This window comes from Arvicola amphibius, chromosome 9 (genome assembly GCF_903992535.2).
Source record: "Arvicola amphibius chromosome 9, mArvAmp1.2, whole genome shotgun sequence".
In the NCBI taxonomy this organism is placed as follows: domain Eukaryota; kingdom Metazoa; phylum Chordata; class Mammalia; order Rodentia; family Cricetidae; genus Arvicola; species Arvicola amphibius.
The window spans coordinates 53,343,427-53,362,807 of NC_052055.2; the positions used below are offsets into that span (position 1 = coordinate 53,343,427).

The following is a 19,381-nucleotide window of genomic DNA, read 5'->3' on the forward strand; positions in this document are numbered from 1 at the left end:
ACTTACCAAAGAAAATAAGAATTCAGCAACAGAACACACTTTCTGGAAGACATTCTTACCAAGCGTCCAAAGAATGCAATACCATTTAGAAGCCACTGAACAACAGGAAAGAATCCTGAAAAGCCTGGGTGTTTCCTGCAGAATCCTGTCTGAGCTCTACTTGAAGCAACCTTTATCCTACTACCTGTTACATGTTTTTGTTGTCAATGTGCTTCAGAACAGCAAGGAGTACGAGAACTCATGCTGATTTACTAGTTAGATGCCAAAACACATCCGCCGGACCCCAGTGCTGTAATTTAGATATGTACACTGTTGAATATACTCATATTAGACACAGAGTTACACTGTGTACACGTGACATAACATATCCGAGGCTTCCTTCAAATTTGCTGATGCACTTTCTGCAAACAGTAGTAATTGTTCACTTGAGATCTTGATTGACAAATTACGTTCATTGAGAGAACTAGAAATGAGGTTTTGAAGGAGATGTAGCAGATGTCTGGAAGTTTGCCGTGTTTTAGGTTTCTTTGTCCTGTTCCATCAAGCCCTTCTAGTGAGAAACTCCACTAAGTGACAATGAATGAAGGTGCTCTACTGATAGAAAGAAGGAGGAAGACTCAAAAGCCAGAGCAGACCCAGCTAAGCAGTGCTGAGCAGCCTGACATCTTTATCTGGTTTTCTTATTGTTGTTAAGCCTTTAATATTATTGGTTTTGTTTTATTGTTAATCTCTAAATCATGGCTGTGAGGTGCAAACTGACCTCACAAAGTTTAACCTTGTATGGATATTAATCAAGCCGCTCTCAAACCTAGTCACCCTGAGTCTGTGCTGTCTACACTGTATATGTTACATGCGGTCACGGAAGTAAGTAGCACAACGCTGTTTTCCTATGAGAATAAAGTGAAAATCTTTATAATGATTTTCACCAACTGTAAGAATAAAATATAATAAGCATCAGACCCTAACTTCTTCAGTTTAGTGTAACTGACCACAATAACCAAGAGACACGCCCATTCTTGCCAGATTGATTTTCACTTCAGAGAATGCAATGTATCTACTTTGTCAATATATTTTATGAAACTCATAAAAGAACCAGATAAAAATCAATGAAATAATATTGTCTTCCATTATGGAAGGAGCAATAAAACTGGATGGTTGGCTACATTAGGACACTGAGCTGTTGCTACTGAGCATGCTGGCAGCGACATACACAAGCTCTGTTACCCTGCAGACCTGTCTCCGATGTACAAGGTTGTTGTCAGTGTGGTACCAATGAAGTTGAGCTTCCACCACTGCTTGAGCAACACACAGGCTGAGTCCAGCTCTCCATCACCCAGGAGAAGTGCACCCCTAAGTCCTGGTACAGCTGGCGCAGTGCTCACTTGTGCACCCAAGGGCCTTACCTTACACTGGCAGAGAGTACACTCCGTGCCGTGCTTTATCCAGGAAGACCCAGTGAAGCGAACCACATTCATCTCATCCAGGCAGGTTTTGGTGATGTCATTGCGGACGGTGTCGGCCTGGCAAGGGTCCGTGACACAGCGTGAGCAGCACTCACTCTCTGGAAGGACGCTAAACTCACACTCTACCTCCGGGCAAGGCAGGGGCCAGCAGTCAACTTCTCCTTGCTGCCAGGGAAAGAGGCGAAGGGAATGGACCGGAGAGAAGAGAGGCAGAAAAGGAGGGACAGGGAAGTGACTTTTATTCTTAGGTCATCAAAACCCACAGCAAAAAGTAAGCAGCTCCATTTTCTTTGGGACAAAGGGGACAGTGGAAGGTTTCTATGAAGTCTCTCATATTCAGATTCTCTTAATTCTCTTGGTAATTTATTTGTCAATCTTCGAAAAGGTTTGCCCCTTTACCAAAAAAATGAAATATGAACATAATTGGACAATTTTGTTGCCAAGTTATACATTTTTCAGTGTAAGGAATTTGAGTGCATCACCTCCAATAAAACAGCACAAAATAAGACAACACAAAATTTGATTTCCCTCGCTTATTTCCCTTAAGCAGTTTCCGCCTGTTGGCTATTTTCTTCTTGGTTTTAAATCTCAAGGTTTCAGGGATGAAAGCAGCCTTTGGACGCAGAAACCGACCTTGTTCTTGGAATTGATTTTTGGGTTGAAAGGACAAAAAGACAGACAACACAGAAGCGTGGCCCTAAAAATATCTCCTGACAAACAGCAAGGAACGTGGCCATGACTTCAAAGGTGTCTTTCTGGTGACACTTCCACTGCAAAGACACACGCAGCATCTTTCACTGCTAATTTACATGATCACGAACAAACAAGAAGTCAATTTAAAAGAGTTGCTTTTTCTCTCTAGCTAATCTTTCCCTCATAAGTCATTATTTTCAAAGAAAGTTTCACAAATACATACAGCTGTCCATTCCAATGATATGTATTTACCACACAATCACAGTATGTGGAACCACACAGCAGTGCAGACAGGAACAATGGTTACAAAAAAAAGTGCTTCCTTATCTTTTTTTCCATTTTCCAAATGCATGTGTACATGTGTGTATGTATGCATGCCTTTTGCACGCATGTGAATTTATGTGCATGGGATGACCATTCATAGAGATGTTTAAGACGAATGGCATGAATTGTTCGTGCTTGGTCTTCCACTTATTCACTGAGTCAAGGTCCCTCAGACAGACCCAGAGCCGTCACTATGACTAAGCTTTCTGGCAAGCTTGCTTTGGGATCCTCTGCCCCTGCTGCCATGGCTGGAATTACTGGAGGCCACGGTACCCACGTGACATTCCCTTGGGTTCTGGGTATTTTCACCATTTTAGTTCATTAACCACTTAGCCATAACTAGACCATTCCCGCAGCTCCAAAATGTCATCTTTGTTTTGTTTTTTTATTTACACGTGAGGAACTGACAGAGAGTGGTTAATGATTTTACTTGGAAAGAATGATTTCTTTTCCATGAATGCAGTGTTCATAATTATCTTCTAGCATAAGATGAATGGGATACAGCCACAGGAGCTTTTCCTTAGCTTAGGCTAGGAGTATGTCAAGAGGTAGCTCTCTGAGAAAACACACACGGCGGGTGGGGGGGGGGCACTCCATCACTCCAGACGATGTTTGTGGCTTCATCTCTCCATCATTTTACCCAGGCTTTATGTTTGTAACTGTCAACCCTCTAGCCCGCTTTTTGGTACTGACGGAATGAAGAGGATGCTCTCCTGTTTAACTTACCAAGCAGCGGCACTGCCGGCAATCCTGGACCCAGGTGTCCCCACTGTTGTACACGGTCTCTCCATTTTGATGCAGGCACTGGCTGCTCAGCCGTGGGTCACACTCGGGACAGCAGGAAAGGTCAACCGTAGGGTTCTCACAGTCACAGACCATCCGTCGACACATAACAAACCCAGTCTGAGTTAGAAGGGGGACAAAGTGTTACCACGCCTCTCCATCTCTCGAAATGCCACAGCTTACAGAGGATGGGACAGCCAACAGCATCTACTCAAGTAATAACGTGTCTTTAAAATTCCACTTTGAAGCTAACAGAAATGAGCCCAAAGCGGGAAGACTTCTAATTTCCTTTCCATACTACTCCTTGAATCACTTGACCAGAAAGAAAATTTCCAGAAACTAACCAGTACCATGAAGTAGCCCATATGTATATTAAAGTATATGCATGAATATTCATCTATTTGAATATTATGTAGCAATTTGGTTACTATCTTTAATGAAAGCAAGATGAGTTATTATAGTGCTTTGTAGCTAATCAGTCTCACAATTTGCCAAGTTTTTGGAATAATTAGGCATTAAGTTTTTTGTACAAATATCAATTTCTTTCATAGTAGTTATACATATCTTATAAATAAGGCTATTCATTTAGCTATAATTTAAGTCAGTATCATTAACTGAGTAAACATTAGAGAACACATGTCTAAATATAACATTTATCTAGACAGATATTTTCCAGTCTTGGGTGAAGACTTATCTATTCTGACTTCATTTATTCTTTCATTCAAATATAATTTTATGATAAGGAAAAATTGACATAGTAATAAAATGTTATTAATTAAGATAAATACATGATGATAAATGGTACAATGGAATATTGTTCAGTAGCACAAAAGAAAAGATACATGTAATCATGTAAATGTGATATATATGTATATGTATATATAATAACTCTCTCTAAATATAATATAAATAATAATATAATATTGGGATAGGAAGAAGCCAGGCAGAAGGAAAATGCTCTGTCTGATTCTGTTTATTTGAGGCCTTAGAAAATTGAACTTAATTATAATGCTTGTTTAACTGGAAGCAGTGTTGGCCTGGTTCTAGGGGCAGGGGAAAGGGTACTAGGAAGGACTTGGACAACATTTGGGGTGATGATGGAAATGCTCAATTGTAGTTCCTGCTGTTTTGGTTAAGTGGTCACATGCATTTGTCAACACCCGTCGATCCACAGACTCAAACGTATGGCAGTTCCAGGCCGAGCACAGCACACTGTCTGCACCAACCTGGCAGGAGCACACGGAGCACCTGTCGTTCTCCAGCACCCAGATCTGCCCGTTGTGCTTGACCTTCCCATCGTGCACGCAGTCCCCTGTGCAGTTCTTCCCATGGGGACACCGGCAATCATATCCGCCGTCCAGGTTGAAGCAAATGGTGTCATTGGCACAGCTGTGCCTCCCCGTTCCACATTCGTCAATATCTACAGGCAACAGAAGTAGCACAGCGTGACCCAGAATATTCTTGTTCCAAAGTTATGATCAGGCAAGTGGTCTCCCGCTTTTACCCAGACATGCTTTCCTTACATGCTGACTATGGCACTGAGTAATCAGGGGAGTTCACAGGAAAACATTATACATTTTTGATATTAAGAAAAAATAAATTTGTCCAGAATATTACCTTTTAGGGCTGTGTAAATACCACTAGAATTTGAGAAATATTGATATCTCTGGAAATAAGAACATAGCTCAATTTATTAAATAAAACAGTTTGATAGTGGGAATTCTATCAGTGTTCTGATGTTTTCCTGGCAATATCATCTTCAGCGTCACACTGGTGGTTACAGAAATCCCTGACAGAGATGTCAGGGGCCTGGGGCGTGTTATTTCATTTCAAACCCTTTTTTCCAACCACCTCCATACAATGCACTCCCAGCATTTTGCCTGGGTGCTGGTGCTCTTCCCTCAAGTTCTGGGTTTGCCAGCCACGTCCTTGAACCTTCTGCATAGCACGAAGGAAAGTGACAACCCACAACTGCAGTCTCTCTCAAGGGCACTCTTGCTTCTTAACTTTCCCTTTAGATTAGCTTTGCAAGCCTGGCCTGACTCAATTGACAACTGCCCGTTCTTCACCCAACCTCACCTATTCGGTGGTGGTAGCAGCCTAAAGCATTTTCATACAGATGAAAAGCAAACATATCTTGACCCAGAGATCAGATCTATAACAAGAGATGGGATTCATTCTATTTATCCCATAATTTAAAGGTCAGAAGCCAAAATACATTTCAGAGAGATTATATGAGTGGCAGTAAGCGGTTATTTTCCTTTTCATCTGCTTCCTCTAAGTAAAGGTCAAGAAAGAAGTCATAGCAAGAGGAGCAGGTTAGAGAGGAGCTGGTTAGGGAGGAGCAGGTTAGAGAGGAGTGGGGGTTAGGGAGGAGAAGGATGGGGAGGAGCTGGTTAAGGAAGAGAAGGTTAGAGAGGAGCTGGTTAGGGAGGAGCAGGTGAGAGGAGTGGGGGTTAGGGAGGAGAAGGTTGGGGAGGAGCAGGTTAGAAACCGGCAGTTTCTAAGTAGGAAAACTCTGTTATGACTTCTTCTTGAAATTTTTCAAGACAAAATTGAGCACATATCTTTTTTTCTGTGTTTTTATTTCAGTTCTACTTGAAGACTTGGGCTAGTCAAGATTCTGTCTTGGTTACATTTAAATTATGAAATTCTGAAAATAATCCACATGGTGTCTTTTCCCTCTGTTTACCTCTATTTTGTATTAATATTATCTCCATATAAGTACTAGATTGGAATAACGATTGCAAGTATTACAACCATAGCGAGTTTTATTCCAGATCAATTTGCCAAAGGTAGTGCCTTGTGGTATGGACTATAATAAGGAGAGAAGTCAGCATTCATGTGTACTTTAATAATTATGTATAATATACTGACACATTTTAAATTTGGTAAAATTTTGTCTTTGAAAAGAAAATAAAATTTTATAAATTAGTTCTATCTTTAGCCTTTTCATAATAATAATAGGGTTTACTTAATGTGTTACTCTGAGTCTATTTAATATTCTTAGAATTGTGAATTAAAGCATGCAGCAAAGCACCATTGTAGTTTCATCCCTTTGACCATGAACTCCACAGGCACCTCTAACTATATAAAGCCTTTTGACATGCGCTGTAATGATGCTATCCACAAGAAACTGAACATTTATGGTCCTCTCTGTCATCCTGCTGGATGTTTAGATGAACACACCACTGCTGGGTACCACAGTCCTCTCAGGACAGAATGAGTCTGTCCACTTCTAGAAAGGCTATGTAATGTCCATGAATGGGAAGAGTACTTATTTGATGGAGGACTCTCATTGGTTAATAAAGAAACTGCTCGGCCTGATAGGTCAGAACATAGGTGGGTGGAGCAGACAGAACAGAATGCTGGAAAGAAGGGTACTGAGGCAACCACCATGAAGCAGTGGCCATGACTCTCCTCTCCGAGATGGATGCAGGCTAGAATCTTCCCGGTGAATCTTCCCGGTAAGCCACCACCTCGTGGTGCTACACAGATTACTAAAGATGGGTTAATCAAATGTGACAGTTAGCCAGTAAGAGGCTAGAGCTAATGGGCCAAGCAGTGTTTAAAAGAATACGATTTGTGTGTTGTTATTTCGGGTGTAAATCTAGCCGTGCTGAAGCAGGGCGGGACAAAAAGCAGCCTTATTCTATGAAAAACACATTTCTAATAAGACATAGAGTTTAAGCTCCCTCACCGCCATGGTTTACATATAGCTGCTCCATCGGTAGAGGGAGGCAGTGCACCTGATAGGTTACTTATAACCTCCCTCTGCAAGCTGACTCAAATCACTTTGAACCAGTTGCCTTTTCTATGTGTTATCTTAACTAGATTTCATAATTGACTACTCATTTGAGGAACTGAATTTGGAACTCTTTTTACATGTGAGATAGTTGACGCTCATAAAAATTCCAATATTACAAGTATTAGTAACTCTTCAGTGAGTGGCTATTACAGAAATGATGTTCTGAGTCCATTGGTCATGTCGGGTCCTCATCTGACTCTAGGAGCGGCGTTTGCCACGGCTCACTCTTGCATGAGTGAGCTCACTCCCTCTTTTGTATGCTCTTTTTTTTTGGTTTTTCGAGACAGGGTTTCCCTGTAGTTTCTAGAGCCTGTCCTGGAACTAGCTCTTGTAGACCAGGCTGGCCTTGAACTCAGAGATCCGCCTGCCTCTGCCTCCTGAGTGCTGGGATTAAAGGCGTGCGCCACCACTGCCTGGCTTTTTGTATGTTCTTGATGCTTAACAAGCACACTGCAAATAATATTCAGCCATGCAAAAAGGAGCTAAAGTGTTTTAAAGTAACGATATGTCATGTTTGAAAGTGTAGTTTGGAGCTATGGGGGAACAGGTGTGTGAATGCAAATGTATCCAGCATAGTATCTACTGTGAAGGCAGAAGAGGCAGGCAGACCACTCAGACACTTCTAAGAAAGGAGAAGGTAAGAAATCTAAACTTCATTACAAAGGCAATCAAATGTTACTTTGAGTAAACACAGATTGTTATTTTAGAAATATTTCTTTGGTCTCATTTTGGAAAATGGCTTTGAGTGGATTAGAGTTTGAAGCTAAGAGATCACTGAGTTGGCTGGTTCAGGAAACCAGGCAAGGAACGAACACAGTCTAAGCTGACGCGTGGGACAGTCCCTCTGTGTGAGCTCCTGAATTCTTTCCATGGGACAGCACATTTGGTACTTTACTGGCCCTAGCTGCAAGGCAGCCCTAAGTTTACAAATCAGGAGAGTGAGGCCTGAAATGTTGCAGAACTTTCCGGAGGTTCTGGTCAAGAAGGTACAGGTGGGAATAGCTGCAAAGGATTTGTGTGGATGCAGCTTATCAACGCACACATGATAGCCATAACCATAGGTTAAAAAGTAGTGAAATGGACTAGCTATATATTCATGTCTCCAAGTATGAAGCCCACACTTCAAGAGTGTTGTGAATGCACTGCGTGGCTTCTCCAGTCGGAAACGCGTTTCTTTCCAAGCAACAGAAAAAGTGGCTCCTTCACTGATGTAACTACTCTAACAAAAGAACCTTTCTAAATGCTAAGATCACAATCTGGCAAACCACTCAAAGGCAAGAAATGGGCAGCTGTATAGACTTCTGGTCTATTTCTTAAACCACATTGGTTGGTTCCTTTAAATCAGTCCTCTATAGAGGGCTGCCTTCTGGCAGAATTGTACAATTTTCTAATAAATGTGACAGATTTTATTGGTGGATAATAGTAGAATAAGCTTCCAGAATAGTATTTTTAAAATAAAACATCTGTGTTTGTCGGATCGCCTCCCAAAGCATTTCTATGTATCTGAGAGAATCTTCTACCTTCATGTCTTCTGTTTATCATGCTTTAATTTAATGTGTGATTGTCTTTTTACTTTCTGAAATCAAGAGGGTACTAGTTACTTTTGTTTGAACACTGTATCTGTTTGATATATTGGGCATACGATGGTCCATCACAGCAAGGAACTCATGGCCACAGGGATTTGAGGGAGTTGGGCACACTGCATCGGCAGTCAAGAAGCAGAGAACAATGAATCTGTGTATGATCTCCCTTTCTTTCTTTTTTCATAAAGTCCAGGCTCCCAGCCCATGAAACTGGTGCTATCCATAGCACATAGCTCTTTCCTCCTCAGTTAATTTAATCAAGATTGTCTTCTACAGACATTTTCAGAGGCCCATGGTCCAGGTGATTCTAAATTATATCAAGCTGACAACACGGCGATCACACCACCTACCTACCTACTTTCTATCTCAATCCCTTGTACTAGGCAAATCAAAATATCATCCATTATGTGCCCAACATTGTTCCAGGACTGGAGATCTAGCAGCTGTCAAGCAAACAAAACATATGAGCTCACATTCTAAAATATATAGTCGGCAAACAAACAAAGGAGCATATAATGAGACTCTGGGAAAATTTATTACTTCTCTGAAGGAAAGTGGAGCAGGGTGAATGAAGAGTGTCGAAGGCCATTTCAAGTGGAAAGTTCAGGAGAAACCTTTGCAAGGATAAAAGCCTGGGGGTGAAGTAGGGAGGGACATTTCATGCAAAGAGAAGACCTCATGAAAAGAAATGCATCTGGTATGTTTTTTTTTTAAATGGCAAGAAAGCCAAGAACAAGTGTCATGTAGGCCCTTATCAACCATGAGCAGAGTTTGGGTTTTACTCTAAGAGACAGAGTCTCCAGAAGTTTACATAGAAGGGAACAGATCCCAGGCAGACAGGGTTGGAAGTAGGGAGGCTAGTCTGAAGACTACAGTCAGAGTGCAGATCAGAGAGAGCTAGTCTGATCATTTTTAACTCTGCACATGTGTTTGGGCATAGGATGTGCATGTGAGTGCAAGTGTGTATGGAGAACAGAGGCATTCAATCCTGCACTACTGAAGTTAAACAGGCGGTTAAGAGCTGCCAGACATGGGCGTTCTGCAAGAGCTAAAAGGGCTCCTAACCACAGAGCCATCTTTAGAGCTTTTTTTCTGAATAATCTTTACAAAGTTAATTGAAATACAGTATTATGGAATACAAACAGAGTATTGAATGGGAGGTGAGAAAAATCACAGCTTAATCTGTCTATAGGCAGTAATCCACGGCTCTTGATTTGGCACAGGCTAGAAATATCCACTGCTGGGCAATTCCAGCTGCAAAGTCAATTCCTGGGACTACATTAAGAGATTATTAGCTAACACTAGGTTTCAGTCAGTCCTGGGTAGAACAATAGCATTTCCAACCCTTTGTAAAAACTGGATGTGTTTTCTCTGCTCCTATGTGAAATGTGCATGTGTCCTCTGCTCCAGTCTAGAGATCCTTGTGTTGCGGCTGGCACTGCTCTGGAAGCTTGGGCCCATCGATGAGTCTGTCATACTTTTCCTGCAGCAACCCTCTGTTTACCAAGGATGGCAGACATCGTAATACCTAGGCATCAAGCACCTCTGCCAGGTTCTTGAAGGATTGCACTGTGAATCCTAGACCCACTTTCTCACACATGATAACCCTATGGAGGTTTTAATACAAGTGAAGAAACAGCAGTTCTTGAATTTTGCTTTGGTTTTTTTTTCCTATCCCATGAATTCTGATGGCAAACTCAGTGTTCTCATTTCTCTGACACTCTGCTTGCTCTGCCTGGATCATAAAGCCACCTCTCAGTGGAGGGAATACAGTGTAGCTCTTCAGTCCACTGAAAATAACTCAAGACTAATGGCTAATTGCTGAATGCAATCAGATTGCATTTCCAGCCCTATAAACTCACACACACCTTAGAATAGGGCTTGGATCTCTGGTGTCCGACATTCAGTCTGACTCTGCCAGACAGTCCTGCTGCGGGAACATCCCAGCCCAGCACGTGTGGCTTTTCACCCCAGCTGCCCATTCTCATGGAACAGCCCAGCCCAGCACGTGTGGCTTTTCACCCCAGTTGCCCATTCTCTCTTTTTTCTTAACCAAGCCCTGATTCCTTAGTTTTTTGTTCACCTCATTGAAGTTTTCTACCTGTTTTGGGGCCCGTATTTTAAAAGACTTCATTTTTAAAAAGTTTATGTGATAAAATAGGTTTTTCATTTTAAAACATCTTTTAATCCTGGCTAGTACTCAAAAAGGATATTTAGGGTCACAAATTTGATGTATAATATAGTAATATAATTATGAGGCAAAAAGTTATTAACACACTTGTGATCACTGTTGACAAATAGCAGAAATGCTTGTGGTCGGGGGATTAACTCTATGTCTGTTGGTTACATCTTACTTTGTATTCACCAACTTAGAGGAGTCTTAGCTTCTATGTCTTCTTTACTGACCTTCACACGATTCTCCACCTGGTGCAAACATCCCATTGTCATGGTAGCCATCTCTGCACTCACAGTGGTACCATCCAGGCAGGTTAATGCAGTTGGCACGGCTGTCACACTGAACAAAGCCGTCAGAGCACTCATCGATGTCTGTTTGACAAAGGAAACAAAAGCAGGATTTTATGCAGTTGTTTTATCCTTTTAAAGAATCTAGAACATTCTGCTGTAAGGCTACTATCATTCTTAATGTCGGGGAACCTTGAAACTGAGAAAATATAAAATCAATATAGCTACTTGGTAGTCAAAAGCCGTGCATAAAAAATGTAACTGCTTTTATTAGTAACCGGAGAAACATCTAGAAGACTTCTTCTCCATCCCAAATGATCCCACTGCAAAGTGGATATCATGTGCTGTGGTGGTGGTCTGAGATTTTCATCACATATTCCCAGCTCAGGTTGGCACATTCTGGGATTGCAGGTTTACAGTCCCTTTAGGTTAATCATGGGCATGGGACTTTTTTCAGTTACCTCCGTTACCTGGGCAGGGTTGTTGATATGTAGTACTTTTAGGTAGAGCCTTGAGGGAGCTGTGTGTGGCTCACATGTTCCCTTCTATATCATAACAACTAGCAATTTCCAGAAGCTCCCAAGACTAACCTGAGTCCATGATGGAGGAAGCCAGGGCGCATTCCATACTACCTGAGATGAGCGGATTAGATCAGCAAGAAACTATTTTGTGTTGTTTTAAGTCACTGGGACTTTAGGATCTTCTTATTAATGCTTATATTATCAGTATAAGCTATCCTGACTAAATATGCAACTCATCTTCAACAGATATGACAACAGCATTCATGCGTGTGTTTTCAAGAATCTATGGCATCTGTGCACTTATACCACTTCAAACCACACACACACACACACACACACACACACACACACACAAAATCATGTTGATGTATGAATAATATGTTGAACACTTGAAAATACTGAAGCCAATGTAAGTTACAGAATTTAGCAAAGGTCAAGACAGTTCACAATTGCCTGGCATTCATGTGTGTTCCTTCACACAAGGAGACTTGTGCAGAAATTGGCAAAAATGTAGCTTGGATCTCAGATTTCTATCAGTAGTATACTATCATTCCCCAACACTGTGAGCCATTTTCTGTTAAGGCTGATGAATGATAAAAAAAAAAAAATTCTCATAATACTCTGTTCTCCTCATTTGTTTGTAGGGAGAGAAAAGTAATCCTTGGGATTGCCTTACCAAGTACTTTTATTTCCTCACTATTTCCTGATTTTCTGGTTTGACTGGGATCTTGCTAAGTGATCTGATCCAATAGTGCTGTGCCACTGTGGCTGCCTCAAAGGTCCAATTGTACTTACTACTTGCATCTTGATAGCCTCATGCCATAATGGAAGATCCTACCTGCTGGGGCAGGCAATCTTCCCATGTTTGTCCCAGACACATGGCTCAGGGTTGTTGTAGCATGTGATCAGGCATAAAGGTGCTCTGCTGTGGGAGAGAGGCTGAGCGATCTCTGAGTCCTTCCTCTCGGCTGGCTTTGGCTGGTAGAATGTATTTCTATCTCAATCTCAGTGATGCCAAACTCACAGATGCGTATGTTAGTTTTGTTACTTTAGTTTTTGGCAGTGAAACTCAAACCCAGGGTCTTTAGCATCCTAGGCAATGGCTCTGCCATCAGGCTTCACCCTCAGTTTTTCTTTTGTTTTTTGTTTACATATTCTCTTTTCTTGTGCTCCTTTAAAATTTATTTATTTATTTATTTGAATTGTGCCTTGTAGCCCAAACAGGCTGGGACTATGTGACATAGTCCGGGCTGACCTTAAACTGGAGATCTGCTTGCCTCTGCCTGTGGAGTGCTGGGAGTCAGTAGGGCAGCACCAAGTCTGGCTCTGCCAGTCAGGTTTGAAAAGGATAAAGCTGAGAATACATGCATAACTAGCTTTTAACAACCAAAGAATTAAGCCCTAACTCATTTGCTCCTTGGCAAGAGCTCCTTCAGTGAAACTAAATGTAAAACACACTCTCAGATTAATAAGTTATCGGCCAACAGTAGGCATCCCATTCCATTGTAACATTTTAGCATTGTTTCAGGAATAGAACATATTTATCTCGGCAGTTCCTTTACCCATGAATCAGTAATTCCTACCAGCAAAATCAGGGTGATGGCCAAATCAGCTAATTATTGCCTTCCTGCCATGCATCCACCTAGGCCTGCAGGTTCTAGAATAAAACCTCTTTGTAATGGAGGGCCCCACCAGCTGAGGAACTTCTGATTACAGAGGAGTCTGCGCTGCACTTGCTTCAGCATTGACTGGCCTTTTCCTGTGACAGAAACCATGTGGAAAATTCTGCCATCTCTTGAGTGTACAGGCGAAGAAAACAAGCTGACAATTAAGCTTTAGAAGAGATGCTCGTGTGAGGAATGCTGAGGGGAAGATGTTCAGAGTCCCTCAGGGAAAACTGAGCTCTTAGAGATGGCCATTGTCAAGACCATGGATAAGATGGAGCTTCTGTGGCTGCGGCCTCTGCAGTCTTCCACCAGCCCTTTCTTCCTGACTCACCATAGCTGTGAGAACTGCCCGCCCCACGAGATGGGTATTTATAAAAGATGCCTTTCCCTGCATCACTCCTTCTCCGGTTGCCCAGCCCACACCTAAGCTCAGCCTCCCCACTTCCTTCATTTCCATCACGGCACCCAGCGCATGGCCTTCATAACGGGCACACCCTTCCAGCCTCTGGCATTCAATAGAAGTGTTACTGATTGCATTGCTTCCCACTCTGAATGCTGAGGATATGAGCATAGGCTGCTGTGGCATATTGTCACATACAGTTTGAGCATTATTTTCCTCTTAAATCATTATATATATTCCTCTTATATATATATATTTCCTATATATATATATTTCCTCTTAATCATTATTATATATATATATTTCCTCTTAAATCATTATTATATAGCTCTTTAGAGAATTATATAATACAACCCGTTCATTGATTCAGTTTAATATTAATTACTTACTTAATACCTGCTATGTGCCAACAACTAAGTGCTGGAGCAAAGAAATGGATATATACATATGTGTGACTCTTGCCCTTACTGAGCTATCATCTATGAAAATTACATTCTAGAAAATCAAATTTATGAAAATCTGAATTTACAGCCATATAGAGCGCAGTTTCCCAGAATGTGGTCTATCTGTCACCATCAGTGTGGTTTATAGGTAGCTGTACACAAATCCTTCATTTTAATGGCTATGCACTTATTTGCTCAATTATTTCCATTTACAGCAAGGAATAGTAATAAAAAACAGAGGTGAAATAGAATTTAAGTCTAAAAATATTGGAGGAGTTATAGAAGCAGCTTCAGGTAAATACTGATATATATATATATATATATATATATATATATATATATATGTTCTAGAAACATGAAAGATTAAGAAGGTTGAAAGTATAAATACTGAAGAGAAGCTACTCACATTTCAAGGAAGATTTGTGTGATAATTTCTTATGTAATGAAGTACCTGCTTCAACTAAAATACGACTCAATTTATAAACTCTGCATGCCATGGCCCACTATTAGGTGCTTGCCACCATTTACAATATGGAAGGAAAACTAGCTAAACAGTACATATAACTTCACTTTATAATTTTACTACACTGCTTATAAAAACAATAGGTACTTGCTATATACAGTACTTTGAAATAGTTATTCATTAGGGAACAGTGAAATGCTCATATATGTCAAATGCTCAAATAGTAGTCATTTTATGGTCAGAAGTGAGCATTACTCTCTCAGCATTTCCAAAAATTCAAAATACTGTCAGTAATTTGAGTACCCTACTCAAGGTCAAGGTGCAATGGTAGGCATTCACCGTTTTTATGGATAAATGGTTTTCCATTGTGCAAATGTGCATATATGCATTTTATCCATTCATTCATGGATGAATTTTTATATTATTACTTTTGATACTCTGTGCAGCAAACAGGGGGTCTTAGGAGCCTTTTCCACATATGGGTTTCACTTCCTGTAGCTATAGCAACAAGTTCAGTTGATGGGCCATACTGACCCACTTTGGACTTTCTGAGGAACCTGCATGCTGTTGTGCACAATGGCGGTAGTGCAATTCTGCCAATGGTGCAGAAGCACTGCCTCCCTTCCACACCTTCATGAACACACTCCACCTTCTGTCTCTGACACCAGCCATCCTGGCAAGAGTGAGAGGATATCTCAGTGTCATCTTGCTAGCCACTTCCCATCGAGGGCCACCATGGTTGCGTCAGTACTAGGAGGAATCCAGAGTCACGGAGGCCTGTGCGGTGCTAGTTACATGTGAGGTCTTAAGCTGCTGAAGTCTGGCTGCTACTGAGACTGCTTCAGAACCCAGGGCTGCTTCAGTCAGCTGCTGGCAATGAAGGCCAGAGACCCAGCTATGGGCTATGGCATCCACCTGGTAACAAGCATCCTCTCAGTATCTGCCTAGATTTAGGAATCATGGGACTATCCCTAATGCTGACTTTTTTTTGGTAGTGGGTTTGGGGTGAGTGACCAAGGCCATGTTCTCTTCTATGATCAAATCCCCGTTTTCCCCCAAATAGGCAGTCGGCCTCTATTCACTATTTGCGCTGTGGGTGATGTCCAGCCGTCCTTTCTTCCCTCTTTAGTGTGGTATTTCTTACTTCAGTACCAGGTACAATGGTTGCCATTGTCTTTTGTAGATCTTCTAAAGGTATTTTGCCATCAGTAACAGTTGAGATTGATGTTTCTCTGCACAGGGAAGACAATCACACGACAGCCCTATTCTGCCATCCCATGGGACCTCTCCCCAACATACTGGTTCTTGTTTGTTTGTGGATTACATTCAAGAGGAAATGAAAGTGTGTTTGCATTCCCCAAGCAGGCAAGTCGCATAGAAGGTGTAGTCATTAAATTAAGGCCAAATATTAAAAATAAGTACAGCTTCATCTATAAGCTCATTGATAGCATGCATATCTTTAACCTGAAATGTGAGTCACACTCATGCATTTAGTATGTTTCTCTACAAACAAATAGAGACATTTGCAGAAATTATAACATAAAGTCATTCATTGTTCACTTAGAATACATATCATATATACACTGTGTTTTATATATATTGCCTACTAAAAGAAAATGTTAAAAATTTCAAATAATTCACTTTTGGTTGCTATCTTTAAGGAAGTTAAAACTTAATTTTACATTATATCATCCAGTTGAATGAAACACACAACAAACAGGAAATTGTAGAAGATGAAGAATGTAATTTTAAGAACTACAAAATTTGCTGAGGTAGTAGCTGGGTTGGGAGGGTGCTTGCCTGGCATGTATAAAACCCTTGAAGTCCAGAACTTCATAAAGCAGGCTTGGCAACATACATTTGTGATCGGGACACTCAGGATTTAGAAGCAGGGGCAACGAAAGTTCAAGGTCATCCTCATTTATGTATGAGTTTGAGGCCAGCCTGGGTCTGAGACTCTATCTGATTTAGAGAGCAAACAAACAATTTTAAATCTTTGTGAACTGAATTATTCAGAATGTTAAAGAGTCATATAAACTCATATGTTTTAGTCTTAACAACTTTAATTTTGTATTCTATAAATACAGTTTATAAAACACTAAATATAAGTTTTACAAAAATCTACTACTTTGTTTGCATTCTGTCTAAGGAACTAGCTTCTGGTTCACTGGGGGTAGCTGAAAGTTTTCCATGCCTACATTTAGAACACTAGCTAGTGATGGTATTACCAGCCTACTCCAAAACACACAGAATCTAAAATCCAAAAATGTTTAGCCATCCAACAAAAGTTGTTAGTAACATTCACACTCTAGGAGTTGAAATCAGCTTAGATGATAAAAATTGGAGGTGATGCTGAAGATTCCAGAAAAGCACTGCCAAGTCAAAACAGCCATTAAGAACAAACCAAGAGAAAAATTAAAAGCATCATATGATGGCAACTTGTTTTTTCTCCTTCAGGTTTCCAGTTAAGTCTAAACTTTCTGCAATGCCTCCAAACCTGCTTCGGTGGCATCCCACGGAAAATGAGTTATGTCACGACCACTCAAGGGGTTCTTTCAGCAAGTGGCAAATGTGGCCATGACAAAATCCAGGGTTATTATAGAATTAGGCATTTGGGTGATACACACGCCCTTCACTGTATATAACACCAAACTTTGTGTAAAATTGTGTAGATATTTAGAGGTGTCTGTGCTTAAGTAGACCCCAGTCTATATTTTACTCCTCTTCCTCCTCTTAAGGCATTTTTTTGGAGAATTTCAGACATGGGTACTGTACTGACATAATTTCCTCTCCACTCTTTCTCCACTTCAATTCCTAAATACGTGTGCCTCACAAATCAGCATGCCATCCACAGGCAGGGCCACACAGTCTGTGTCTTCCTATTTTAGTGCACAGGCTGCCCACACACTCACTAACACTCCTCCTCTTAAACGAAGAGAACAATGATGAGCAGATACTCTTATTTTAAACACAAAAAACAGAAATAAAATTCAACTGTATTTGGGACTATTTTTAGTGTTGGTGTCAAAGCCAAATAACAAGAGTATTATGACATCATTTCTCATATAATAGTACTTGTTCTATTTATATCACAATCTTGTGCCCAGGCAATTAAATTATATTGATAAACAGCAGGCAATTAAGGATCCTCAAAACAATTAATCAAGTCCTGATTACTCCCATGAGGCGGTTTGCTTTCTTGATGATCTGCTGTTTTTAAAACCACAAGGTCATTTCTCTCTGTCTTTTGCTGAGTTTCTGGGAGTCTGATTTCAACATTTAGGTGAGAGTGCATAAAATAGTGTCTAAAATTTCATATCTGAAGACTGATTTTTATATAATTTTTAATGAAAATATATAATAGATTTTAGACAATGTACAATCCTCTGTATGAGTTGGAGAACATTGCAGATTTATAGACAATTGTTTTCATTATGATGTGGTTCATAATTATTAATGAGTGATATTAAAAATGCCAGATACAATTTCTTCATCTCATTATTTATTCCTCATAACCACAATCAAGTGAAGTATTCTTTATACTTGTGTCACAGAGAAGAGAGTAACGAAAACAGGGCTCTCCAAGGCCATTCCATAGCCCATAGCGCTTGGACCCTAACAAAATATTAATCCATAAGACACTGGCCAAGAAGAAAATGCCTACAACTGAGAATAGCTTTTATTTTAATTTCTTTCATTTCTTGAAATTATAATAGAAATACATAATTCCCCTCTTCCTTGTCCTCCCCCCTAACCCTCCCTTATACACCTCCTTTTTCTTTTTTAAATTCATGGCATCTTTATTCATTAATTGTTGTTATATACATTTATGTATACACATAATATTCATATATATGTATATACTTTATTTATATATATGAACACATTCATATACACATATGTAAACCCTGCTTGACCTGTATAATATCATTGATATGTATGTTTTCAGGGCTGACCATTTGGTATGGGATAACTAGATGGTGTGTTCCATCCCAGGGAAGACCATTTCTTTGACATTCAGCACTGCCTAGTTAACTTTAGGTCTTTGTGTATGGACGAGGCCTCCTGCCTTGCCCCATCACCTGCCACTACAGCATGTCTATTGATGTCCTTGTTCCCATCATGTTTAGGCAGTCATGTTGGTATGACATCATGTCATTCCTAGGAGACACAATCTCACAGCAAACTCCTTGATCCTCTGGCTCTTGGAACTCTTTGCTTATCAACTCTTCAGTAATGTTTCCTGAGCCTTAAGTCAGAGAGTATTTTACAGATGTAGACACTGGTACTGGGCTCCACAACTCTGCATTTTGATTGTTCGTGGTTTTCTGTAATGGTCTCCATCTGCTGCAAAGAGAGGTTTCCCTAATGAGGCCTGTGGACTACACTTCTCTGTGAATATAAAGACAAACAAATACTTAGAATATAGTAGAGATTATGCTGGTTTAGCACAATGGCAGTTGAAGGTCTCCTCTAAGATCCATGACTTCACTAGCCTCAAGTAGTTGGCTGGGCTTCCAGTAGCGGGCCCTGTTGCTGCTTGTTGAGCGGGTCTTCAATCCAATCAGAGAGTGGCTGGTTTCTACGCACCCCACTACTGTACTCTTGTTTCATCACGTCATGACGGTCATTGCTGTGGTTCAAAGGTTCATAACTGGGTAGGATGCTTGATTAATTCCCTCTTTGGAAGCTTGCACAGCATCTTCTTGTACCATGAAAACCTGTTCTCACTTGTTTGGTTAGAGTTACCCCAAGATATTTTATGTTATT

General features: G+C 40.6%; 1 protein-coding gene across 1 annotated transcript in view; it reads right to left on the reverse strand.

Annotated features, from left to right (window-relative positions):
* The window catches only part of Nell2 (neural EGFL like 2), a 304,209-nt gene that overhangs the window by 6,188 nt on the left and 278,640 nt on the right, over positions 1 to 19,381 (reverse strand). The window contains 4 exon segments of the mRNA XM_038342735.1: positions 1,404 to 1,628; positions 3,207 to 3,383; positions 4,490 to 4,683; positions 11,061 to 11,201. Coding sequence (XP_038198663.1) covers positions 1,404 to 1,628; positions 3,207 to 3,383; positions 4,490 to 4,683; positions 11,061 to 11,201 — 737 coding nt within the window.